Source organism: Narcine bancroftii, chromosome 6 (genome assembly GCF_036971445.1).
Source record: "Narcine bancroftii isolate sNarBan1 chromosome 6, sNarBan1.hap1, whole genome shotgun sequence".
Classification (NCBI taxonomy): domain Eukaryota; kingdom Metazoa; phylum Chordata; class Chondrichthyes; order Torpediniformes; family Narcinidae; genus Narcine; species Narcine bancroftii.
The window spans coordinates 161,754,514-161,782,291 of record NC_091474.1 but is presented as its reverse complement, the minus strand read 5'-3'; the positions used below and the strand labels follow the sequence as shown (position 1 = coordinate 161,782,291).

The following is a 27,778-nucleotide window of genomic DNA, read 5'->3' as shown; positions in this document are numbered from 1 at the left end:
ATTGTGATTGAAATTTGTCGATTTTAGAAAATAGGCTTTGTTTTACCACTTAAGGATGAGAGACCAGTGTGTTTCAATAGGATTGAGGCTAAACAAGAGACTGCAAATGGTGGAATGTGGAGCAAAACACAATCTGCTGGAGGAACTCAGCAGGTTGAGTAGCATCAGAACAAGTCTAATGGTGGGGGGGGGAGGCATTAGGGTAACTACAGGGGGCACAACCTGACATTTGAAAACTCGCTCAGTTGGGGTGGGGGGGATGGTGGTAGTGCCTACCTACCTACCAACCGTGAACAACCTCCATGCATCACCACTGTCACACTTCCCTCTCCCTCTGATGTAACAGACAAATGCGCTGCTTGTATCATGTGGAGGGCACAATACCTCATTTAGGGGGCAATGCCTGCGAAAGCCCCCTCCTTGGCACTGGGCCTGGGTAGCAGTGGGAGAAATGTGTACGTGGAGGAGAGGGGGTTGGAGGGTTATTGGTGGAGAGTGGGAGGTTTGAGCTAGTGGAGTTGTTCTAGTAAACCGGTGCGGACTCGAAAGGCCAACATGGCCTGTTTCCGCTCCGTAAATGGTTATATGGTTAAAAGCTTTCATCAACATTTCAGGCCAGAACCCTTTATCAAGACTGAGTGTCAAGAAGAGATAGCCAGTATGGCAACAACAGGGTGGGAGGGGTTGGACACAGACCAGTGGGGAATTATTGATTGGGGGGGGGTGATGGTGATGAACAGAGGCAGTGATTGGCAGATGCCAGACAAAGGGTGAGAGGGAAACAAAGTTGAATCATACAGGGTGTTCAGGGGTTGGGGGGTTGTGAAATGGAGGCAAAGTTGTAATCTGATACAAAGAGAAGGTGCCAATAATAGTATAATGGGAGACCAGATGGAACTGAAGGGGTGGGGGAAATGTGGGTGATGGAACCAAAGAGGAAAGGGGATGCAAGTGGATGGGGGTTGAGTGGGAAGGAGGATAAAAATGGGCAGGGGTAGAAAGGGGACGGAATTCAAGTAGTTCAGATGAAGAGAGCAGAGCTTGTTATCTGAAATTGGAAAATTCAGTGTTCATACCACTGGGCTGTAGATTGTCAGACAGAATAGAGGGTATTATTCCTAACAACACCAAGAGATTTTACATTGAAGTGAACTGCCTGCAAAGAGCCCTACCACATATAATTTTCTCCACAGATCTAGTAATAGGTACTTGGACTTGTCTGAGGAAATCTGCAATTGCAGACTCCAATTCCCCTGAGAATCTGTGACAGAATTATGTCCTATCCCCAAGCCTTATCTGCAGGCAGGAACAGCACTGCTGGTGGCTGAAAAGGTAGCAATGGCATTAATTCTTTCAGATTGTTCCAAGGAAGCAAGGAGACTATAATATCAAATCAGCCAGCCACAAGTTGGTGCACATAAAAGAGCAGCTGATGTGTTGTCCACCAGAGCTTACACATTCATGTCGAGCAAGCAGCACTATGAAAGAGCCCTGATTTTCTACCCCCCCCCCCACCAATGTGGCAGCATTCCACAATTTTAGTCAATATGGACAATTTCTCTTCTCTTTCTTGTCATATTGAATATAATTTGCTCCTTAAATATTACTTGGAGCCTTTGGTCAATCCATAGCATTATGGTAAATTAATTCAAATTAATGGTATCAAGTAAATGTTTCAATCTGAAGACTGGAGTTCCGTTCCACAAGAATTGTATGATCATCACTCCTTCAAATATAATCACAGATAGATACAGCTAATCACCAGGTGAAGTCATTCTGACAAAGTTTGCTCCACTTTATGAAATGTTACTCAGTAAAATAAAATCAAGAGTTATTGGAAAATACAGGGCAGTCTACATTTGTGATGAGAGAAAGGAAGTTGATTTGAAACTTGGTTTCAACTTAACTCCTTTTCTCCCACTACAGGTGTGTGCAATATTTTCAGAATTTTCTACTTTTCTGTCCAATTTACAGCATTTGCAGTATTTTGCTTTTTGATTACTACTCAAGAGGCCCTTCTAAAAGAGCAGGTCGTCAAGAAAAAAAAGCAGAAGAAGCTGAGAGCAAAGCACCAATAAAGACTGCTGTTATTGAGAAGAACAGCCCAGCTTAGTTAACTTGGTGGAACCAGCTGGTTTATTTCAGTATTTGCTGATTCCATTCTATACTGAAAAGGGAAACCAACATATTCTCAATGCATCAGGTAGTGTAGGAATCTGGGCTTGATGCCAATGCAGGAAAAAGTAAAAATGAACTTGGCAATACAGAAAGGGACAGGTTTACATGGATGAATGAAAGACTTTATTGTACTACTCATTCCTTTTGTCCTTAAAGTCTTGTTAAAAGCAAAAGCACCCTCTTCTTAAACGTTAAAGAGCACAAAAAGCTGCTCAAAATATTAATATTTCACTAGTTTTTACCCTAAATCTTTATTTTGCTATTCTCACAGTATAAATAAAATATTGCAAGCAATTTATCATTGATAAATTTTATTAAAAACTTGTTAAAGTTGTAATTTTTAAAAGGGTGGGGTATGAAATTAAGAAAAAAAGTTGAAGTCCAAAGACAATGTCCTTACAGTCTCCTGTTTGCACTGTACTTGCAGCTGTGCTTCTCTTGGATTAATTCCAAGCAATAGGTAAACCCAGTATCAGTATTACAAATCATACAGCAAGAAGTGTAGGGAGAGCTTTGCAGCATAAACACTGCTTTGTGCTGTTGTAAGCTTCTGAATTTTCTATGCTGACTGAAAGTGCATTCTCCCCTCTTGTGACACTTACAAATATGCACAACTGAATTAATTCTTTGTCTCTCATTCTCCTGCCACATTCTGCTTTCCTGCTGCAGATGGAACATTACAGTATCGGCCCTTTGACCCACGATGTTGTGCTGACCGGTAGAAACCTACTCAATAAGCTATACCTTCCCTACCTTTTCCTCCCCTCCAGAACACAGTCAGTGAAGATTGGTAAGAACTTGTCTTCCACAATCTCCATCGGTACTGAATGTTCTTAGCCCCCTGCTCTATTCACTTTTCACCTGTGACTGTGTGACATGGTATGACAATAACGCCATCTACAAATTTGCCGACGATGCCACGGTAGTGGGTTGTATAAAGGAAGGGGATGAGTCAGCATAGAGGATGAAGATTGAAAAACTTGGCTGAATGGTGTACCAACAATAACCTTGCATTCTATGTCATCAAAACTAAGAAGCTGATTGTTGACATCAGGAAAGGGAAGCCAGAGGTATATAATCCAGTGATCATTGGGGATCAGAGGTGGAGTGGATGAGTAAGCTTTAGTTCTTGGGAATCACTATCTCAGAGGATCTTTCCTGGACCCAATGCACCAATGACATAGTGAAGAAACCCATTATTGAGTACATCTCAGAGCAGGCTTCTGTTGGAGAGCAGCAGTAATCATCAAAGGTGCTCACCACCCAGTAAATGCTCTGTTCTCATTGCTGCCATCCAGGAAGAGGTGTAGGTACCAAAAGACTCACACCATCAAGTTCAGGAACAGCTGCTATCCACCCCCCCAAAAAAAAACCATCAGACTTCTCAATGACAAACTCAATCAGAGACTCATTTAAGGACTCTTACTTGTGCACTTTATTGATTTTCTTTTTGTTCTCTCTATTGTACAGTCAGTTGTTTACCTTCATTATCGGTTTACAGTTCTTCATTTGTTTACATGTTTTACGCTGTGTACAGTTTATTTTTTGCACTACCAATGACCCTATTGTAACCTTTAACATCCTTCTTCACAACTCCTCTATCTTCATGTCATCTGCCATGACACAAGGTTCTGTTAGAAGCCTATGGACCTGATTCTTGGAAAAAGAGAAAGATGTTGAAATACTGTGGAAATGTGAAGTTAAATTCAAGTAGCAGGCATGATCTTACTGGATCATGATCAACCTTGTCTTTTGTTTCAATTCCCAATGTTCTTGTGACCAATGGCAAGTTTTTGAAGTTGCCCATACATGGACATTGATGCATTCAGGAAAACCTTTCATCAAAGATGTAAAGTTCACCCTTCTGATTACCACTTCTAGGTAGGAATTAGAATAGTGTGAACATTCAAAATGAATTAATGAATAGAAGTAGAGCCATGAGATCGCTGTGCAATGAATATGGATGGCATTTTAGACAGAAAAGCAAGCTTCCACCATAGGATACTCCATTTAGCATTGTCCAATGGATAGATATGTGGTGGAAAAATTAGTTCCCTGATTTTTTTTTTGTACATAATAAGAAAACAGATCCAAACTTCCTATGACCATTCCTTTTCCAATGTCCACTATACTGGGAGCACAGGATCAGGGTTGCCATCACTTAAACTGTAATTTACAATGGCTAGCTATGCAAGTAAGAATTGATTTTATAATTTCAGCAAACTTCCAAACATTGTGTAAAATGTCATTCCTGAGATATGGTGAGAATCGCTGTTTGTTCTAAATCTAAATTTTGCTATCTTCATAAAGTAAGGAAAGAAAATGTTTTTTTCCATGATTGCATACTGATAAATCTGGAAAACTTGTACTTGAACATAATAATTGAATAGACAATCTATGCATCCTGATCTCAATCCATGATTCTGTACCTGCAACTTCAGCATCAACAAATGCATTAATTGTTAGTTTAAATCCAAAAACTTGATTTAAGTGGATTTTTTTTGCACAAGGTAATGTTTCCTTGGGCTTGTAAAACATAATCCTGGGATTCAGATTCTCCAAATTCTCAGGATTAATTAAATATTTTGAACAGCACGATCAAAGAATTGATCCCTGAGCATCCTAACTAGACACAACCTCCTGCTGAGAAAGTTTCACCATGTTCTTCCATTATTTTTTTTTACCTCTGCTCTGCACAGTTAATGCACATTCTCCTTGTCACATGGTACTCTCAGGAAAATGCCTGATCTGGCACACTGGAAGCATCTACCATTAGTTTTTGCAGCAGCATTAAGAAACACCCAGCCAGTTGACTTCAGCATCTTTATAAACAATTCTTGAAAACATTGTTCGCTTGTAGATCTATTGCAACAACCAATAAAATTTATTAAGTAATTTGCAAGCTGAAAATTCCTTCAAATGCACATTCAAATGGATACTGCTATCTGCTAGTTGTACTTGTTTCTGGCAGTTTAGGCTGCAGTGCACATGCCTTGATGTCTGGTTCAAGCTGTTCCTGTTGCATGTATCAATTTAGACCTGCTTGAACCTAGTTGGTGAGTGACCAAGGGAACTGGAACCAGTAGACAATGGCACTCTAATAACGACAAGTGAAGTTTGAGAGAAGAACATGGCTCAACTAGGATAGGCATTTACACCTTGTTGTATATGGCTCTCAACAACTGACATTTCGTGGCTGATATTAACACTCTAGTTTCCAGAAGGTCCAAGTTAGTTTTAACAGCTACTTCTCCTGTGAATTTCCAAACTGTGGAGAAGTAGGAATCCAGTCTTTAAAATCAACTGTAGTTACCATCACCAAGGATGGAAAGACAAATAAAGCAAATAAGTTTTATTTTTTTGTGAGATCCAGGGGATCAGAGTTGCTCATTTTGGCCCACAAGGAAACCCATTGAAAAGTTGATCCAAAACATACCTTTTCATTTCTATTTTGACCTGAAAACCAATTTGCAAGTTGTTCCTTCTTTCAAATGTAATGGCATATTCCATTTTAGGACTGTTTTTGAGTTTATTCATCATGGAGGCATTGTCATGAGTAAATTTATGAACAAAAGTGTATAATTGGAACCAGAATCACCATGCTTTCAAAAGATGGATGTCACCTATCTGCCAAATGTCATCTTGGTTCAGGGCAGCTGAATTTTCTCTGCTTCAGAAGGCAAAGTAAAAGACCTATTCTGGGATTTGAGAATCAGTGCACTTCTGGGAAATGTCAATAGCCATCTTTGATATCAGATGTTCAATCATCAGCCCTCCTGCCTGACAAGATGGCTGCAAAAGATCTCACAGCATTATTTGATTAGTCCTGGTCAATATTCCTTCTTGAGCAACACCACTAAAGCACATTAACTGTGACTTTAACTTTTGTTGTTTGCAGATCACTTTCCAAAATGCCTACCGAATGATCGTATCATTTTCCAAAAATAATTCCTGTCTCTGGATGTCATGGGTTAATTATAAATCTGAATATATGTATTTTCATTCAAGTTTCTCAGACAATTTCCAAGATTCAAAACCTAAAATACATTTATACTGGATACTTTATTTGCTATTTGTAGAAATATATTTCTGCTGGGTTTTCAAGAAAAAAATGTTCAGTATTTTCTTATTATCCAAAAGGAAGAGTTGTCTTTGAGGTGACGACATGGTGTTGTATTTTGACATTTCAATTTTTAAAAATTGTAAAATAAGGGAACAGCCTTTAGAAGTACTACTTCACAAGGGCAGGTCTCCCTAACACAACACATGGGTAATACAACCTTTTATCGCATTACTTATTCTTCAGTTAGATTTTAGAAATATTTCCAGATACTTTTTCCTTTTGTGAAAGACACCATGTTGTCTTTAATCCCTCAGGAAACTCTTTTTGTGTTGCTTGGAATTGAGGGAAAGGGAACTAATTATATTGTAATATATACATCCTGCCACTTTTCCCAGCTATGAAGGCCTACTTACGCTGCTGCTTATCTCAGTGAGTTGGTCACCATTTGTGATCTTAAATGAGAAAACCAAACACAGTTGTCATGTCGCCTTCTCAGAAAGGGGAGTTGGGGTGAGAAACATATTGCTAAGTTGTTGGAAAAACTCTTCTCGAACATTGTCACCTCCAAGTTAAAGATGATGAGATCATAAAATAAGGGTTTTCATGTAGATGTGTGAATTACAAAGGTGAATCCAAAATTTTAAAAATGAAGATCACAGATGTCTCAACTGGCATGAAAATTAGTAAATTTTGACTACAGTTTTAGCAAGAGGACCATATTACACTGGGGAAATAATGATGTTGAACTGGAATTAATCAGTCTTATTTTATTCTGTTTCTGATGTCAATATTTTGGGTGATATAGTTTTAAGTGAATGATGGAGGATCTGATTTGGATTTTGTTCACCTTTTTAGGATCTGAGGAAAACACCACATCAACACAAGAGTCAGCAAAAGTCGAGGTAATAAACCTTTCATTTCATATCTGGGCAACATTGCTTCAGTTTGCATAATCCAATGGAAAGATGTCATTCCCTTCCTTTCATTAAGCTCAATTGCATTATATAGTAACTCGTGTAGAGTTGTAATGCACATGAATGCTTTGCAAAAAAAAACACCCACAAAATAATCTTGCTGGCACTCCAGTCATATGAAGGAGCCTTTCTATTTGTTTTGTAAGCATTTAAAGTTTGAAATTTAATAAACGAGCATAGGAACCATTGTTTCAGTTGAACTTTGAACATAATATTCATCAGCTTTATAATAAATCCTATAGTTTCTTATTTCCCTGTCAGGGCATACATCATATGAATTTTTCATTTGAATCTGAATATGAGGTGTTCTTTTTATTGATGAGCGATGTGACGCCTGTGATCACACTCATTACAGTAACCCATTCATGTGCTGCTTTGTGTAAAGCCTCTCATATTTGACCGTAAGTAGGAATTTCCATGGAGATGTAAAACCAGTGATAAGAATTCATACTTCCAATCAAAATGTGGATTAAAAAATGGGTATTCAATGTGATATTTTCTTCATTCATCCCAAATGAGTTATATTTGAATGGGGGTCACCAATCTTGATTGAAAAGGTAAGTGATTTAATTTTGCTTAAATTTGTTCAATCTTAATGATTTTAAGAAAAGTTAATTTAGCCTAACTCACTTTTGATCTATATAGACATCAATAAATTGCATTTGAGCTGTTTTTAAATGACTCTGAGCATCTGAGACATTTGCAAATACTTTACATGACCTTTGACAGCAAGGGGTAATGGCAGGATGACCTGGAGCTTAATTGGACACGGTGCCTCAAAAAGTAAGTTGGGGGTAGAATAGAACAAGGAGTGAACATGGGGAGTGGGCTTGACCAAACATGATCTAGACCATTGAAATGTAAAGTTGAAAGAAGGGCAATATTGGATAAATAAAATGCATAGACCCCTTTATGAAGTATGATTTCAAAGAGCTCTTTAGAGGTAAATGCTCAGAAATAGCAGGGAGAAGTGAACATTTTACTATTTGAAACTTAAATACAGGTACACAATCCTTTATCTGGAACCCTTGTGGGACAGTGTGTTCCAAATTTCGGATTTTTCCGGATTTCAGAACAAAAGCCAGTTGTCCCAGATTTAAGCCCACCAAAATGAGCTGTCGTATCCACCCCCTTCCAGTCGTGCTGCCATCTCTTTCTCTTCCCCCCCCCCGCCTAAGTTGCGCTGCCATCTCTCTCCCCCCACCCACCCGACTTGCGCTGCGCTCTCTCGCTCTCTCGCTCTCTCGCTCTCTCGCTCTCTCGCTCTCTCGCTCTCTCGCTCTCTCGCTCTCTCGCTCTCTCGCTCTCTCGCTCTCTCGCTCTCTCGCTCTCTCGCTCTCTCGCTCTCTCGCTCTCTCGCTCTCTCGCTCTCTCGCTCTCTCGCTCTCTCGCTCTCTCGCTCTCTCGCTCTCTCGCTCTCTCGCTCTCTCGCTCTCTCGCTCTCTCGCTCTCTCGCTCTCTCGCTCTCTCGCTCTCTCCTGCACCAGCACCAGGAAAAAATTTCGGTATTTGGAGTTTTCTGCATTTTAGTTGTCCGGATAAAGGATTTCAATTGCTCACATGATACTTTTCTTCAATGTAGAAACAGACATAACTTCATTGAATATTTTTTTAGTTGCAGTTCAAGAAAATCTAAGACTCGTCATTTGTTAATCAAATATCAATGTCAAACATATTGGCTCATTCATTTTTAAAGAAGCTGAAAACTCCTTTTAAAACTTTTCCAGTTGTAATTTGATGCATACTATCACTTTCTCTCATACACATGCATTGTTAACTTGGTATTGGAGTTAAATTTATATTAAAGCTCATTAATTTCTTTATGCTTCCTACTATTTTCGAACAGGGAACAAGGGGGCGACATCGTGGCCAATCAGGGTGGGAAAATAGCCTGCGTCAGAGACCAGTGCAGCGGATAACCTTCCAAGCTGGCGATCCCTATTATATCAGTAAAAGGAAGCGAGATGAGTGGTTGGCTAAATGGAAGAAGGAGGTGAGTTTACGTTATGAATAAAACTGGGCCATTGTCCGGAGACCATCAAAGGTCCCAGCAATTATACTAATTCAGCTAGTATTTAAATAAAGATTAAAAATGGCAATTTGAAATTTGTGCTTCAACTTGTGTTACAGTAATCCATTCATGTGCTGCTTTTTGTAAAGCCTCTCATATTTGACAATAAGTAGGAATTTCCATGCAGATGTAAAACCAGTGATACGAATTCACACTTTCAATCAAAATGTGGATAAAAATATGAGTATTCAATGTTAATTAGGATTAAGAGATGCTGACACAATCGAATGAATTCATATATTTCAAAAATTTCCTTGTAGATTTTTTTCTTAATTAATAATATAATTACCTTCTTCCTACTTCTACTACTCAGTAAAAGGTGAACTCGTTTCTAACGACTCATCTTCCTATTGTTATGGAAACGTTTGATATGATGGAATATCAACTTGAGATATCTTGCTAAATAGCTGAGCATATTGATCAAATGGCTTGCATAAGACCACAGCAAAGTTTTTCACAAAACTAAGCTATGGGAAAATGCATTGGTTTGTAGACATTGCATGATTTTTTAAAAAATTTCAATACAATTCAGTTGCAAATCTGGGTGAATCGCAACCTTCTGATAATTTGTGGAGAAAATGTATTCATAATAAGATGAATTTGAATCAGTGGAGCTACTATTGTTTGTTAATAAAAGTTAAAACAATAGTTTATCCACTGTCAAAAACCTCAGGAATGCCTGTTAACTGTATGGATTTTTTCCAATGGCCTCCCAATTACCTTGCAAACTATATGCAAACTACTTATACCGTTCCTTCAATCTTTACCTCTGTTCTTGCTGGCTTACTGAGGTTCTCGGGTTTTAAAATTCTCATCTTTCATCTGCTGGAAACCATCCATAAACTCATCTCTCCTCCTCTGTAATTTCAAGCATGAACTCCTAAGATATCTGCACTGCTCCAATTCTTGCTTCATCCCAGAATTTAATTGCTCCACTCTTGCCACAGGTCTTTTGGCCTGCTCTGACCTCTTGAATTCTCTCCACTTCAAATACCTTTCTTTCCATATTTCAAGCACATCTTAAAATACTGGTCTCAAACCAAACCTTTGCCATCTGCTATGATAATGTTTGGTTTGATAACATGACTATGAAGTTGTTCAGGCTTTGTTAAACATAATTGTATGAGCATCAAGCTTTTTTAGTACAGCTACCACTGACATTTACCCAACAATGTGAAAATTACCCAGGCATATCTTGTTCTATTGCCTAGGGCAAATCTATTTTGACTAGTTGCTACCCAGTCAGTCCACACTCAATCTTCAACAAGTGTCAAGAAATGTCATTGGCAATGTTAACCTACTCACCAATAATCTGCTCACTGATGCTCCCTTTAGGATTTGCTCTGACCTTGTGGCTCCAAACTGCATCATAGTGTAGCGGTGCTATAACAGCACTACAACTCCCAAAAGGCATCGGCTATGTGATGTCAGTGCGTGATGACGTCAGCGTGTGTTGAGTGCGTGATTCTGTCTTTTAAAATGTCTTGTGTGGTTATTTCATCGTGTCCACTGCGATTCCAGTGGCCACAGTTGGTGACCCCGACAAGTCCAAAATTGTATTTTTGGACAAGCATGGACTCTGCAGCTGTTGCTGTGAAGCTGTCACCTTGCTGGACAGCTGAGTCTGAACTATGGTTCCAACATCCTCCATCTCAGTTTCCAAGAGTTTCAAGCATTGGGTAGATTTTATTTGCCCATAAACACTGGAAAATAGTTCATATTTCATCTTCTTGGCTAAATATTTTCTTGAGACGTGAAAAATTATGCATGTGATATTTCAGTGAAGGTGAGTAGATGTGGGTACTCTTGAAACTAGGATAAAATTGTGCAAAATCACTGGTTAGATCATGTTTTGTGAATACAAGCAGTCAACAGGTTACTGATAAGTTCTGTTACTTAAGTCTGTCTTTAAGTCAAATTTGTAGGTAAGTCAGAACAAGTGCTTATTTAGCGTCAGTTCATCAAATGTTTGTCTTAGTTTATAGTATAAACTTTACCTTTCTGTGCAACAAAAAAAGGAAAGAAGATCATGATTAAAATTTAACACACTTTCATTCCATCAATGTCTTGCATACCAGAAGGGGCATTCGTGAGGTAACATTAAATACATGCGCAAATTGGGGAACAATTCGTTCGTAAGTACGGATTGTCCATAAGTCAGATGTTTATAACTCGGATACTGCCTGTACTTTAAACCAAAAGCTATTTGCAAAATTACCAAGTGCTTAACAAAGTTTAATTTGTTGGAGAATAATAGAAGGCAATTTTTCAAAACATTGAAAGCCACTGACATAAAAGGTTTGATTGAACTTGAACTTTGAATTCAAATCTATCAAGGAGTAAGTTAAAAGGACAAGGACATAAAATGTAGAGAGAGTTTTCAATCTGTTCTCTCAACAGAAGTTCCCTGCAGGGACAATTGACTTGGGTAATACATATATCATAACGGATAGAGAAAGATGGGAATGCAGACTGAGTTAAACAGGAAACTCTTCAGAGGCTGGGATGGTAATGCAATGCACAAAAGTGCAGGAGAAACTCAGCAGGTCACACAGCATCTATAGGAAGTCAAAGGCATTCAGTGTTTTGGTCCTGAGCCCTTTGTCTTCTGTATATATGCGTGAAATAGTCGATACCCTGTAAAAGTTGGCTCCCTATTTTAGGCCCAAACATACGGCATTTTCTATGTATAGCTTGTAAAAGTAAATCCACCTGACCACCCACTGGAGCTCCCAAAACCCTGATTGCCATCTCTCGCCCATGCCCTGACCTTCCACCCATCCGAGCTCCCAAAGTCCCGTCTGTGGACTCTCGCTTTGACCCTGGCCGCTCACCCATCCAATGCTTGCAAAAGTGCACATTCCCAAGTCATTCTCAGCTCATTCACTGAAGCATTCCAGAGATACGGCCTTACTCTTAACATCCTCAAATCAAAGGAGCTTTCACATCCTGCTCCTGCTCCTATGGACAACCCAGGACAATAAAGGTCCACAATGTGACCTTGGGAAATATTAAAGCACTTCCTATAGTTCAGCAGCCACTTCTCAACAAAGGTAGACATGGATGTTGAATTCACCATCATCTTCAGTGCCCATCAGAACAAAAGAATGTTTGAAGATGGGGATCTTAAATAGCAAAAAAGTTCAAGGTCCGAAAGACAGCAGTTGATATTTCCTTTCCTGTTGGCTTCATAAAAATGAATTATCTTCAGTAGATGAAGCCCGGAGAGTTACCACCAATGTTGTCTCTGTAAAACCCTTAAATTCCACTGGCAGTTTTATGTAGTTTCTCCCAGGCCAATATTTATAACATTGATGCCCTAATTAGACTCCTGTCCAGGTGACAATATTTACATGGCTAATGTCTCCCAAAAACAGATGCACTATTCTCAGGACAGAGGAAAAGATTCCTTGAAACAGACATGGGAATTCCTGGCCCACGAGTGCTCAACAGTAGCATTTGGGATGGCATTGAGAGCCTCATTCTTCATGTCAGGACTACACAGAGGCCCAACATGAATGGTAGAAGGAAATGCACCAACTTGCACCTGCCCACCTTGTGAAGCACCTCCTGCCTCATATGTGGATGTCAGCGGGTCATCGGTTGGCTTCATCAGTCTCCTCAGAACCTCCAGAATTTAAGTATAAACAATTCTGAGAAATTGCTGACAAAGAGGAAGAAGCAAAAGAGGATATCTTCTATTTTAGAACCGCAATACACTCCAGCACAAAAGCAAGTCATTTGGCCCATTTAGTCAGCGCCAAACTATAATCCCATTCACCTGCATGCAGACTTTACCCCTCCATACCCCTCCCATCTATGCACACATCCAAATATTTTTTAAATGTTGAAATTGAGCCTGCATCCACCACTTACACTGACAGCTCATCCCACCCTTTCACCACTTTTAGAATGAAGAAGTTCCCCCAAATATTTACCTTGAACATTTCACCTTTAACTCTTATCCTCTCATTCATGTCTCACCCAATCACAGTGGAAAAAGGTTGTTTGTATTTGTCTAGGCCCCTCAAAATTTGTATACCTCTATCGTTCTCTGACACTCCAGGAACTAATCTACTCAACCGTTCCCTTTAACCCAATTCTTCAAGCCCTTTCAACATCCTTGTAAATTTTCTTTGCACTCTTTCAATCTTATGGGGATCTTTCAGTAGGTAGTTGACAAAACTGCACACAGTACTTAGAATTTGGCCTCATCATGGACTTGCACAACTTCAAAATAACATCCCAAGACTTGACCTCAATATTTTGATTTATGAAAGAATAAAGGATGTGGAACTTGGTCTTCGCCTGCATTCAGTGCCTTCTGTGAATCACTTGTTAGTCCAGAATGACTGAAGCCCTCAAGGATATATTTGAATGCTTCTCAGAAAATTGCATCACCACAAGTGTTCGCTTTGAAATTTGCAAAATAATTGGTAAGAAGAGACTCCTGCTGTAGGAACAAGCAGAGCATGTTTAGACATATACTTCAACCACAAACCACAGTGAAGAAAAGCACTTTGTATCTTCATTCCAAGATCATGTTCCTGTTTAAAGCTGTGCCTTTTGAAATCTACATAAAATGCTCCTGATCCTCCCAGGCCAGGAATTCGGTAACTATTCCCCGAGATATGTGATTTTTGTGTGTTGTTTGCTTAAAAATAAATGTGAAAAGATGTACTTGAGATGCCAGGTCCACTTCGATTTATCCATTTGTTTCGTGAAATTGTACAGGTGTCATCTTATTTTATTTTTTTTAGTTTTAGTTTAAAAAAAATTTAGACAAACTGCACTGTAACAGATTCTTTCGGCCCTCTAATCCATGCTGCCCATTTACACCCAATTGACCTACAACTTCTATAAAAGAAGAATCAATTTCCATTTGCTGTAATTTTCTACTTCTGCCCCTCCATTGGCAGCTGGATATTTCATTGCATAAACCCTGTGCTTTGGAATTCCACATCAAGTCCCTAGTCCCTTCTTTCTAGCTGAAACATGACTGATTGCACTCAGAGACTTGAGAGGAGAACAAACATACTTTGAATAGCTTATAGTCAATGGCCAGTAGATACAATAGTCCTCAGGTGAATCTGAAGTAAGGCAGGGTTGATATTGGGGTAGGTGAGGGTGGAGAAAAGGGAGGAGTCAGCCATCTGAACTACACACGGTCAGTGAATTCCAGTTCACTGCATTCACCCCTTCCTTCAGAAGAGAACCTGTGGGTGAAAAACAGAGATGATTCATTCAAAATAAAACTAATAGTTTACAAATATTTACAAGTTGAGTCTGTGAGGAAGTCTAGTTATTCTGGTTGACTGCCTCAGTACTGGAGGACTTTGGGCTTCCTGAACTTCCTGGACCCCTGTGGTGCTGAGTTACTGGGTCTTAGAGGCCTCCAGCTCCGGTTGCAGAGTGGATTGACCCACTTCCTGAGCTGTGTCGAGCGGATCCCTGTGTGGGGTACTTGGTGGATGCTGGCTAGTTTAAGGTCAGGATATGCCACATAGGCATACGTTGGGTTGGCGTACAGCAGGTGTACCTTCTCAATCAGTGGGTCTGTTTTGCTCCTCAAGTGCTTTCTTAGCAGGACCGGCCCTGGTGCCGTTAGCTGAGCCGGGATGTGGTCCCAGACGTAGATTTCCTCGGGAAAGTGAACATTAGCTCGTGAGGAGTTGCTTTAGTTGCAGTGCATAGAAGCGACCTTATGGAGTGGAGTGCCGTGGGTAGGATTTATTGCCAGCGTGAGTCTAGAAGGCCTTTGGTCCAGAGACCCAATTTCACAGCCTTCCACACAGTTGTGTTTTCCTTTTCAACTTGTCCATTCCCCCGGGAATTGTAGCTTGTCGTCCTCCTTGAGGCAATTCCCCTTATGAACAGAAACTGGGTTAGTTCTTCGCTCATAAATGATTAGCCCTGGTCGCTATGGATATAGCTGGGATACCTGAACAAGGTGAAAATTGAGTCCAAGGACCTGATGACTGTGGTGGTGGTCATGTCTGGGCAGGGGATGGCAAACAGAAAACGTGAAGAATACTCACCGATAACATTGAGAAAGTACATGTTTCTGTTGGTTGAAAGGAGGGGACCCTTGAAATTGACACTGAATCATTTCAAAGCAGTGGGGTGCCTTTATCAAATGTGCTTTGTTGGCACAGTAGAAATGTGGTTTGCACTCAACACAGATCTGGCAGGACCTGGTCATTTCCCTGATATTCTCAATGGAGTACGGCAGGCTGTGTGCTTTGACAAAATGAGCCATGTGATTGATGCCCAGGTGGCAAAGCTCATCATGCAGTGACCACAACTGGCCTGTGTGTGCAGAGGCACAGCTTCCTCGTAAGAGAGCATCTGGAGGGTCATTGAGTATACCTGGACTGTATGCTATGTCATAATTATTGATGGAGAGTTCAATCCTCCACCTCTCAATCTTGTCATTCTTTATCTTTATCTTACCTGAATGCCACTGATCACTGGTTGGTGAGCAGTGTAAATTTTCTGCTGGCCAGGTAATGCTTCCAGTGATGGGTTCTGAAGCATGTGGCCTTGTAGGATGCAGGAAAAAAGGCAACCAGTTTGCACGTCTGGTTAAGGGTAGCGGCCAGAGCTACATCAGTGACATTGCTCTCCAACTGAAATGGTGCATTCTCGTCCACCGCATGTATGGTGGCCTTTGCCTTATAGCTCCTAACGTAGTCAAAAGCCACCTTGGCTTCAGCTGATAGTGAGAAGGAGGTGGACTTTAAGAGGAGGTGGATTTTATCCACATAGTGAGGGACCCGCTAGGTGTAGTAAGAAAATAATCCCAGGCACCTTGATGGTCTTTGGGACGGGAAGTCTAACAGGGGACACATTCAATCGGGGTCAGGACCAATTACACCATTCTTCACCACATAGCCCAGAATAACCAGACATTTAGTTCAGAAAATCATTTACTGCAGTTGTACGTGAGATTCAGGGATTTAGCAGTGTGGAGAAACTTCTGGAGGTTGGCATCATGTCTTCCAGAGAGTGTCCACAAATGGTGACGTTGTCTAGATAAAGGAAGGTGGCCTTTAACCTGTACTCTGTGATCATTTTGTCCATCTGATTCTGGAAGACTGAGGTCCCGTTTGTGATACCAAAAGGGACTCTCCGGAACTGATAGAGCTGTCCAGCTGCCTCAAATGCTGTGTAGGAATGGTCCTCAGAACAGATCAGTAACTGATTGTATGCTACTTTCAGGTCAATGGTCAAATAGATACTGCGGAATTTCATTACCATGTCTGAAATCCAAGGGAGGGGTACGCATCCAGGAGTGTGAAACGATTAATTGTTTGGCTATAGTTAATCACTAGCCTGGAGTTTTCTCTCCCTTTTACGACTACCATCTGTTGCTTGGCTCAATAATGTTTTCTTTGAGCAGCCGCTGCGTCTCAGCTCTGATAAGTTCCTGATTTCCCCCGCACTGTAACACCTGCTCTTTGAGGCTATCAGCTTGCAGTTGGGGGTCAGGTTCGGAAACAGTGTGGGGTATCAATATTTTGAGTGGAGAAGACCGCATGTGGCATTTGGCTTTTAGGTGTGACTGGTGGAAATGGGCCAAAGTACTCCATGGTCATGCTTTTAAGGTGTCACAGGAAGTCCAGACCCAGGAGCACACAAATCCTTTGATACATACAATCGGAACTTACAAAATTCACCCCCCTTTAACTGTTAGATGTACTATACGATACCCCTGGATGATCGCCGAGTGTGATGCTAGGAAAATGCTATAGTCCGTCCGATACACTTTTAAGTTGTACTACAAAGCAGTCACAGAGTTTATCAAGCTCTCAGTGGAGCCATTGTCTACATCAGTCAAATGTCCTTTTACCCTCACCTCCATCGATGAGTTATTCAATTGGTGAGGTCTTTCCTGATCCAGGATGACTAACGCCAGTGCTCTGGAAACACCGTCACTCCCCATGCTGATGTTGACTCTCTCCTCTTGGCCCTTGGGCAGACAAGATGTCATCGACTATGAGGTGTGGCAAGATGGCTGCCGTTGCTTCCCATGATGCTTCACTTCCAGTGGCGGGTCTCGCTACGAGACGCAACAAGATGGTGGCAGCGAGCAGCACAGAGAGGCTGAGGCCAGCACTTCAGGACTCTGGCACGAGTCATACACCGATTCCAGGGTCGCACATGCGCTTGCCCTCTTTGAATTCCCCTTGGTCCTGCAGACCTTCACCCAGGGCTCCTACTTACCGCATCCTGAGCACATGGCATCCTACATGGGGCATCGGGTGTGGGGGTTCTGTGCCTGTCCACATCCCCATTCGTGTGTGGCCACAGCAAGCAGTGCTGGGGCTGCAGGGGTTGCTGGCACCCTAATGACCTGGTCTTCTGAAAAGGTGCCACTTTCACGTGTGGTCTTCAGCTCCTAGTGTTGCTTGAGTGCTTTCCCCAGCTCCAGAGTGCTGGCCAAATCTTTCTTCCCCAACTCTAATAGTTGCTGACTCACATACCTCGACCTCACTCTTGCCACAAGGGTGTCCTGAATTTGTTCCTTCTCTCTCAACCGGACTGTGACCACTTCGTAGTGGCGTTTCCTAGTCAGGGCCCACAGTTCAAGGACCTAATCATTCAGCAACTTACCTAGGCTTTTCCTACGTTGAGAGAGCTGATGTCTCACTAGCACATTGTTCTGAGGCTTCATGTAGCAGGCCTTCAAGCTTTCTATGGCAGACTCGTATGTTGCACAGTCCCTGATGATGGCGAACACCTTTGCGGACCTCCAGAGACTATCGGAGTTGAAGGCGTCTTGCATGGCTATCAGGTAAAAATGGAAGCACTCCAGCCAGTAGACTAATTCCTATGGGGCCTCTGGGGTCAGAGGGTGGACCTGGAGCATGCCTGGCTTCAATAGGGCTTCATTCCTGGTTCAAAGGTTAAGCTATTACAATTATAACGTGACTGATTACACTCAGACACTTGATAGGAGCACAAACACCCTTTTAAAGCTTACAATCAATGGCCGGAATATACAATAGTCCTCAAGTGAATCTGAGGAAAGGCAGGAAAACCAGGGTTTATGTTGGGGTAGGTGAGGATGGAGCCAAGGGAGGAGCTGGCCATCTGAACTACACACATTGAGTGAATTCCAGTTCACTGCACCATCCAAATATTTCCTAATATCTTGGCACTAATTCAACTTCTAACTAAATCTCTGTGAAATATCTTGGGATTTCTTATTTTACAATGGGAGTTCTAGTTTTTGTTTCTGAGTAATGAGTATGTTTTTCTAAAGAATTATCAACAAGTAGGTTTACATGCCATTGATTTTGAAAAGGAAAACTAATGGTCAGTTGAATGTGGAGACTGATTCAGTGAAATTTCTTTCAAGTTGTTCAAGCATGGAATATTTTGATTTTGGGATAATTAAGAAAGCAACTATTGCAGAGGAAAATAGAGGACTATGAAATGATCTTATGGAAACAATGAGTTAAAGAACTCCTGTTGTATAAAGATTTAATATGTTTGCATGTGTAAAGGAAAATAATATTTCCACTAAAAGGGCTGCACTTTAGAAACTATCCATAAGTTTTTTTTCAGAGTATACTATATTTTGTTCCCCATCAAATATAAATAAATGAAAATTGATCACTTTTATCTGGAGGCATATTGTGTTGCCTGCTCTTTTCCCATTCCATACTGTGAAAGTTGTTAGATTTCATGGATCAACTTTTTATATCTCTCGAGAAGAACTCCAGGAATAGCATCTAAGATGTACATGGTTAGTGAAAAGCATTTTGTGATCCCTGACTGCTACCTCAGGTCTAAATTGCTTGTCAACCATTTATCGCACCTGATCTAGCATTTGACGGACACAGATAATTCCATGAATTTCCAAGTGCTTGCTTTCCTTGATAACTTTTGCATATTAGTACTCTTTCTCTTATTCTTCTTGGATTTTTGACATAAAACTGGATAATCGGAATTTTCTTCAAAGAACATCATGACCATTGATTACACCGTCATTATTTTAGAGGATGTTAGGTTCATATGTGAGTTGAAGTAATCAAATAATTTGTTAAACCAAATAAAATGGTGCTGTCAGAAATCTAGGTTATTTATTTCTATAAGAGAATGCACGAGTGATACGATTCATCTTCTGAGTTACTCATGATATGCCTAATTATATGTAATCCCATGAAAGACTTCAAGCAATAAACAGAAGCATTTTAGTGACTTTGAATCTTACTTGGCCTTCTGCAGGATAAAATTAGCTTTTGTAAGATATTTTTGATTGATGCATGTTAATGAGTGATTCAGCAACTTCACAGACCCTTTAACCGAGAAAGTAAATGAGTCATGTGAGGTGAGCCCACCTCACTGACAAAAGACAAAGGAGGAAAAACCCAACCCCAACCAACCAATTTTCCCTTGCAACCGTGCCTGCCTGTCCCGCATCGGACTTGTCAGTCACCAACGAGCCTGCAGCAGACGTGGACATTTACCCCTCCATAAATCTTTGTCCGCGAAGCCAAACCAAAGAGAGAAGAAAGAGAGAAATGAGTCATGTTGAATCTGTGAGGGAGGAGGCTCTATCTGGTGCTAGATGAGTGCACCCTAAGGCACTGAAACTAATTCTTATTCCAAGTCCTTTAAGAAAAGAGTGAAAATTTATTTGTTAAAGTCATTTAAGTGGTGACTCAAATAGTGGTGGTTCAATATCAAATGTATTCTACATTGTGCTCAGGGAATTGTTGAAGCCAAGTCTGACCATTTGCTGGCATCCGTTTTCCATTCCGGGTGACTGCTCTGGAATTGGTATCAGGAACTGGGATCCCTCCCCCACTCTTCATTCACCAGACCATTAGGTCGATGGAAAACAGGTTTCTACAATTCTCTAAAAAAAAATCAAGAGACTGTCTGAGATATAATTTTAATTTGAGCCTCTGCCCAAATCAGTCAAAAATATTCCTTTCATATGGAAATGGGTATCATTCTTTCTTCTTCGATGCCATATCTTGCACAGTGCCAGAGGTCATGGTTAGCTAAAACACATTTGTAAAGACTGGTTAATAATTAAACCAGAGAAGGTCAATCTTGTCTTATTTCCTCATAATTTCAGAAGTGTTTCTCAATATCCATTGAAATGCTCAATAGTGACTTGATGCCAAGTAGTATTTATTATTGTGACTCATTGTGGTTTCAGTAGGTTCTTCAGCAATATAGTATTTTATTTGACTTTAAAGCACAAAAATTCTTTCACTGTTGGACCTTTAAATGTAGCGTATTTATTCATCTTTGGTCTCCAAAGTAGTGATGTCACTGAAAGCTGTGTTATGTACTGTATAATGTTTAAGAATAGATCAATTGAACAGCATGAATTGCAGTATAACTCTCTCTCAAAACTAATAGATTGTGTTCAGAGCATGTCCAATATATGAACAGTGTCAGCATTAAATGAAATGGACACCTGGATGCTGTTGCATATTGGGGTTACTTTTTCTCAGTCATAAGGTGATTGTAGGAGGTACAGAGTCAGTGAGCAGGTTCTGATTCCAGGAGATATCTTGCAGAAGAGAATGTTTCATTTCCTAGTGTGATTGAATCTTCCACCGTCTTTCATTCACTAACTTCAGCAATTAGCTTGACAAGGAAATAAAATCATAAATACTTTGAATGTGCAATTCACTGTCCTGTACATGCAAAGCCTTTTCAATGTTCTGACCACAGAGTACAATTTTGTAAAATAAACAAAGTTCAGCCTTTTCGGCATTTCATTTCTCATTGGATTGAAGATCTGAACAAGCTCGAATCTATTTTAACCTGCTGTAATTGTGCTCATAATAAGATATTGAAGTGTGAAATATAAATGTATGTATGACAGGGAAGTGGTGCTTTATTGCTATTACTTAAGTTAATAAATATCACCAACTCTGTCCTGCAAACGAGACAGAAATATGGAGTCATCTCACCTTAAAAACTGTTTAAAATGATTCAAGCTCAGGGTAAGGGTCACTCACAGAATAATCCTTTGCATATCAATCACTCTCATCTTATTACGATAACTTGAAATCACCCTGAAGTTTATTTACATCTGTGCAGCAAAAAGCTTAGAATATCTGCTGCAAATAAGGTGGAAATTAATAATCACCCGAGTCTAAAATTAACTTGTCTCCAAGTTGATGACTGTTTTGGGAAAAGACATATAATTTCTTGGAAATTACCTAGGAGATGCTGCAGGCCCCATAAAGTAAACAGTAGAGCATTCACATGGGCCTCTGCAGGTGGAGCCTAATTTCAGAACAGTGATGGGAGAGTATGGTGGGCTAGAGTCCAGGTGCAGGGTAATGGGACTCGGCATAATAACATTCTAGCACAAACTAGATGGGCCAATGGGCCTATTCTATGTTGTAGTGTTCTATGCTGCTTAATAAGCCTGGCACGTTCAAGGGATGAGCAGTAACTGTGAATATCAAAATGTTTTCATCGACTCCTCTCGATCTATTTGGAATTCATACTGTTGACCCTGATGTTTGTGGGGAGGGAGTGAGAGTGATCATAAACATTCCTGATGAAAGGCCTGAAATATCAACTGTCCATTGCTTTCTGTGGATGCTGCCTGTCCCACTGAGTTTTTCCAGCACTTGTGGTCATAAGCAGCAAAGATATTTGAAGGTCAAGTTTAATTCAACAGCAGATCCTCATTAATTTTTTGGTGTACAGTTTAAGAGGTTGACTGTTGTCCAATGAAGCCTGCTTCATGGTTTCCAGAGAGAATCAGAAATAGGAGAAGGGAGATTATTTGGTCTTTAAATCCTGTTCGGTTCGTGACTGACCTTCTACACAATTCACCTTTCTATTCTGCTCCATATCTTTTGATTTCCAGAATAACCAAAAGTATTTTCATTTCAGTCTTAAATATATTAAATAACCAAGCCTCCATTATCTACTCTGGATAGAGAATTCCAAAGTTTTTCATTCCTTTGAATGAATACGTTCCTGCTCACCTACTTCTAAACATCTCAACAAGGAAAAACATCCTTGCACCATACATATTTGATGAGTCCCTTTAAGAATTTCAATTATTTTGATGAGACCATCTGGCACTTTTCTAATCACCGGGGAATGTCAATGAGATCAGCTGAATCTTACTTCATTGGGCAGTCCTCCCCATTGCATTCCCCCTGAACAATATCCTTGCTAAAGGAAGGACACACAATTCTAGAAGTGGTCTCAGCGAGGCCATATGTAAATAATGTTAAACTTTCAATACTTTAATCCATTTCAAATAAAGAATAATACTTGTTTTCGCAGTTAACTAGTCTGATTTATGTACAAGGGCAATCAGCTCTCCCTGATTATCAACACTTTCCACTCACCTTTTTTAAAAAAAGTATCCTTCCTCTCAATTTTTTTCACAATTCAGTGGATGACTCGGGGTTTCTCCAGTGACATGCTGTCAACTTTTTTTCACCTGTTTTAATCCCTTTTCTCTTTTAAACTCCTCATAGTGAAATGTCCTATTATTATAAATAACACTTGATCCCCACACTTAAGACATGAATATGAATTGTAAATAGTTGAAACCATGAAGGACAAATGTTACAGGCAGCCTGTGTGAAAATGTGCCATAGATACTTCTGCCGACTCAACAACCTGCCCTCAGGACATCCTTTAACCTTATTAAAATAAACTGTTGAGTGGAACTTCATTTATTGCTTTTTGACAATTCAGGTGTGCTATATCTACTAGATTGCCCTTATCCACCCTGATGCTCACAATCTCAAAAAGCTAATTCAACAGATTTGAGAAACACAATTCTCTTTTCAGCATCTGTTTTGACTCAATCCAATCACCAAGAATGAAAGCATGTAAAATCAATTGTTACTTGATAATTTTAATTTTTTTTTGATATGTTATAATTTTGAACATGCTAAAATCCAGACATCAGTGCTGCAACACCAGTGATGCAGGAGTTAGTGTTGCTGCTTTAAAGATCCCATGACCTTAGTTTGTATGGACTACAGAACACCATACATTTTCCACAGACTTTCCAGTTTCCTTTCTCAAAGATGTGCTGCTTAGCTATTGTGAATGATCTCTCGTGTAGTGTATGGCAGGAGATTCAGAGGGAGTTCATAAGCATGTAAAAGGGAATAGTTTACAGAGAAATAAATGGAGAATGGGGTTGATGGGCTGAATGATCTCCTTCTAGACTGTAAAGAAGTCTGTATGAAATATAATAATAACAGCAAGAGCTGGATTCCAGATGTTATTTGTGCTTTGCAATGGAATAAAACCTTGGTTACAGTGCCTACTGGTGCCTTGTATTTTTCTCAATGATAGTATTTTTATTCATCCTGAGAAACAGCAAGAGTGAAGTACGGTGTGTTAAATCCTTGGAAGAAGTACATTTTGAAAAGATGCTTCATTTTTCTTATTCTCATTTTTGAAGTGTTATTGTCCTTTTCTCAAAATTTTGATTATGTTGGTTAAGAGATTCCCCCCACATTAATACTGAAGGTCAGATTGTGCAGCACCAAGAAACATATTGGGCTCGTAGTTTGCATGTCAATGTTCATTCAGGGCTCTCCACACCTATGCATGAAGTGGTCTCTGGTGTTTACTAATGGGAGAACCTTTTTCATGAGTCTCCGCTATCAGAAACTAACTGAAGATAATCTCATTCTGATAAATGGTGGAAGAGGTACAGCAGCCACTGCAAACCTGCACTGAAAAGTAAACCAAGTCTGTGAACTCCATCCTGCCAGTCTTCTGAGTTCCATATGAAAAAAATGACTGGTAATTTAAGTTCTCATGAAACCTCTTTTACCTGATGTATTTAATCTTGTCTCCACAAATGCTGTCTGATCTGCTGAGTATTTCTTGTACATTATGTTTTAATTTTTAGCAGTTGCTTTCATCAGTTCAGTTTGCCCTGGAAAGAGAAGGTTAGTGTTCCTCCTACTCCACAGAAGATTTTTTTGCTTTGATTACTGTGAAAAATCCTCAACCATAGCCTGCCCTGCAATGTAAACATGGCACACATACATTTGACATACATTTTGATATGAGTCCCAACCTGAAACACTGACAGACTGCTTCTACCCATGGAAACAGTCTGACCCACTGAGTTCCTCCAGCAGTTCAAGGTTCTAGCACCCACAGTTTTTGTGTTTCTCTGTGTATATGTTTGTTTAGTACTCTTCTCTCCTCATTCATTCTTTACCCTTTTCCCCCATTGTTTTCATGCCCATGGAATTGGATTCAAGCCTGCTATTAAGATTACGTTGTTACTTTTTGGGAAATCTTTGCAAAGATGATAGGTGTGTGCACTTAGAGTGCCTTTGACATTGTGGAATATTCCAAGGCATTACGTAGAGGCTTGAAAAAAAAGATGGATTGAAGGATTAAATGTGAAGATTGTAAAGTGCAGGGGATTGGCGGCTGAGAACAGGTTTCTAATGGTGAAGAAGGAAGAGAATGTGTGCTGAGTGTGAAGCTGAGGTAACATAAATGCTGACTCGTTTTTAATGCTTCTTGACCAATTAGATAAAGTTACCTTCAGTCCAACTGCATCTTTTAACTAGGACATATATCATTGTGAAACAGGAGAGAGATTTAATATGATATAGATATTGGAGAACATCTGCTGCAGGTTCTTATCTCAAAATGTCAACAATTGCTTCCACTGACTGCACCATCACCACCCACCCATCCCCCCCTCCCCTCCCCTGATCCCTCCTCCTCCCACAGAAACAGAAACTGTTTGATGTGTTAATTTCCTCCAGGAGTTTAGGGATACAAGTGTTTCCAACATATTCACTCATTGATAGACAACTTCATGATCACTCAATACCTGGAACATGGTCTTTATGCATTAAATATTTTTGCATCTTATGCTTTTGGTGACAACTTTTGTTGTCAGTTTGAATTGTTCCTGTTTAGAATCAAAAGGCTGTGAATTCAAGCTGCTCTGCTCTGTGGGAGGGTACATACAGGCTGACACTTTGTTATTTCTGTTATCAATCAATTTAAGCATGCTCAGATGTAGGTGAAAGATCTCTGCTCACTTGTTTAAAAAATGATCTGTAAATTCTCCCTACTTCACTGACCTCCCACAGCCAACATCACCTAAAACAATGTAACTGGTTATGCGTCTCATTTGTAGTGAGAGTCCTTCTTTGTGCAAACTCTGTACATGATAATAATGACTGTACTTCAAAAAATAATGGATTGACTCTGGAGCATTTGGGTCCATTTGAGAAAAAGTCATTTTAAATTGTTTATGCTGAGAATTCTGAAATTTGTCAGTTCAAGTCATCATAATTAAAAGTTATGAAGATTAAACTAACCTATCAGCATGAGAAACAGAACAACAGCAGCTGGTAGAATCTTGAGCGTCAAGTTTGCATGAAAATATATCTCTTCTGTTTTTAAAGAATTGAGATGCTAGTGTGTAGCCCCTCTTCCACTGGCACCTTGTTGCAGGAATTAACAGGGAATTAACCTTTTAAGGGACTAGTGGAAAAGGACAACAATCAGCATCCCGGTGTCAAATCATTGCCATGGATTGACGGCCTCTACCCCTACTCATATCTCTGGTGTCAGCTGACATCGGCATACTGATTCTTCTTTGGCTTGGCTTCGCGGACGAAGATTTATGGAGGGGGTAAAAAAAGTCCACGTCAGCTGCAGGCTCGTTTGTGGCTCACAAGTCCGATGCGGGACAGGCAGACACGATTGCAGCGGTTGCAAGGGAAAATTGGTTGGTTGGGGTTGGGTGTTGGGTCCTTCCTCCTTTGCCTCTTGTCAGTGAGGTGGGCTCTGCGGTCCTCTTCAAAGGAGGTCGCTGCCCGCCAAACTGTGAGGCGCCAAGATGCACGGTTTGAGGCGTTATCAGCCCACTGGCGGTGGTCAATGTGGCAGGCAACAAGAGATTTCTTTAGGCAGTCCTTGTACCTTTTCTTTGGTGCACCTCTGTCACGGTGGCCAGTGGAGAGCTCGCCATATAATACGATCTTGGGAAGGCGATGGTCCTCCATTCTGGAGACGTGACCCATCCAGCGCAGCTGGATCTTCAGCAGCGTGGACTCGATGCTGTCGACCTCTGCCATCTCGAGTACTTCGACGTTAGGGGTGTAAGCGCTCCAATGGATGCTGAGGATGGAGCGGAGACAACGCTGGTGGAAGCGTTCTAGGAGCCGCAGGTGGCGCCGGCAGAGGACCCATGATTCGGAGCCGAACAGGAGTGTGGGCATGACAACGGCTCTGCACACGCTTATCTCCGCGAGGTTCCCCAGTTGGTTGACTTTCCAGACTCTTTTGTGTAGTCTTCCAAAGGCGCTATTTGCCTTGGCGAGTCTGTTGTCTATCTCATTGTCGATCCTTGCATCTGATGAAATGGTGCAGCCGAGATAGGTAAACTGGTTGACCGTTTTGAGTTTTGTGTGCCCGATGGAGATGTGGGGGGGCTGGCAGTCGCGGTGGGGAGCTGGCTGATGGAGGACCTCAGTTTTCTTCAGGCTGACTTCCAGGCCAAACATTTTGGCAGTTTCCGCAAAGCAGGACGTCAAGCGCTGAAGAGCTGGCTCTGAATGGGCAACTAAAGCGGCATCATCTGCAAAGAGTAGTTCACGGACAAGTTTCTCTTTTGTCTTGGTGTGAGCTTGCAGGCGCCTCAGATTGAAGAGACTGCCATCCGTGCGGTACCGGATGTAAACAGCGTCTTCATTGTTGGGGTCTTTCATGGCTTGGTTCAGCATCATGCTGAAGAAGATTGAAAACCAGTGGAAAAAGGACGTCTTCCATCCATTCCATTTGAAGGTAGACCCTCTGATCCCTGGGGATGAGTGGTGTTCAGTGGAAAAGCAGTCAGTGTCCTGGTTAAAGGTGGCCCAGTAGAAACAGCACAAGCAGCTTCCTGTCCCAGGACAGTGCACAGCCAACACAGCCAATTAACTGGGATGCCAGTGGAAAAAGGGCTTTTGAAGGGTAAAATCTTATAAAATTACAGTGCAGTTACATGCTGAAGAAATTCAGAAAATTGCAACAATTTCTGTTTGATGTCTTTAGCTGATTTACAGTTTTACAACCTCTGCTCAAAGATGCATTTGTTTGTGTGTTTTAAATTTCTTAAGGCAGTAAAGCAATTACACTGGTTCATGTCGTGGGCAGGCACAGAACTGTACCCATTACTTTGAAGCACCTCCTTAGTCCAGGGGAGAAGATGCTGTGTTCCCTTTGAGTGTCATTCTTTGGGTGACGTTGATTAAAACAGAAAACAATATCAAAGAGGTACACCCCTGCATCAAGAGGGGAACACAGGACTAATTTTGAACCTGGATCCACTCGTTCAATTCAGACACTTGTATAATCATAAAAAGCTTTTGTTTGTTTTTAATTGAGAGATCTTTGAGCATGGAATAGAGCCATGAGCTAGGATGGCCATTTCCAAATTTCCAGAAAGGAGGACATGCTGGGTCGGCGTCAGGGGGTCATTAGTGGTTGGGGGGCACA

General features: G+C 40.8%; 1 protein-coding gene across 21 annotated transcripts in view; it reads left to right on the top strand.

Annotated features, from left to right (window-relative positions):
* The window catches only part of dnmt3ab (DNA (cytosine-5-)-methyltransferase 3 alpha b), a 569,168-nt gene that overhangs the window by 297,106 nt on the left and 244,284 nt on the right, over positions 1-27,778 (top strand). For all 21 annotated transcript variants that reach the window (XR_011340476.1, XM_069886523.1, XM_069886520.1 and 18 more), the window contains 2 exons: positions 7,097-7,143; positions 9,062-9,208. Coding sequence is in view for 20 of the 21 variants with exons in the window: in XM_069886523.1 (XP_069742624.1) it covers positions 7,097-7,143; positions 9,062-9,208 (194 nt within the window). In the remaining variant the exon portion in view is untranslated. The remainder of the gene's footprint in view (positions 1-7,096; positions 7,144-9,061; positions 9,209-27,778) is intronic.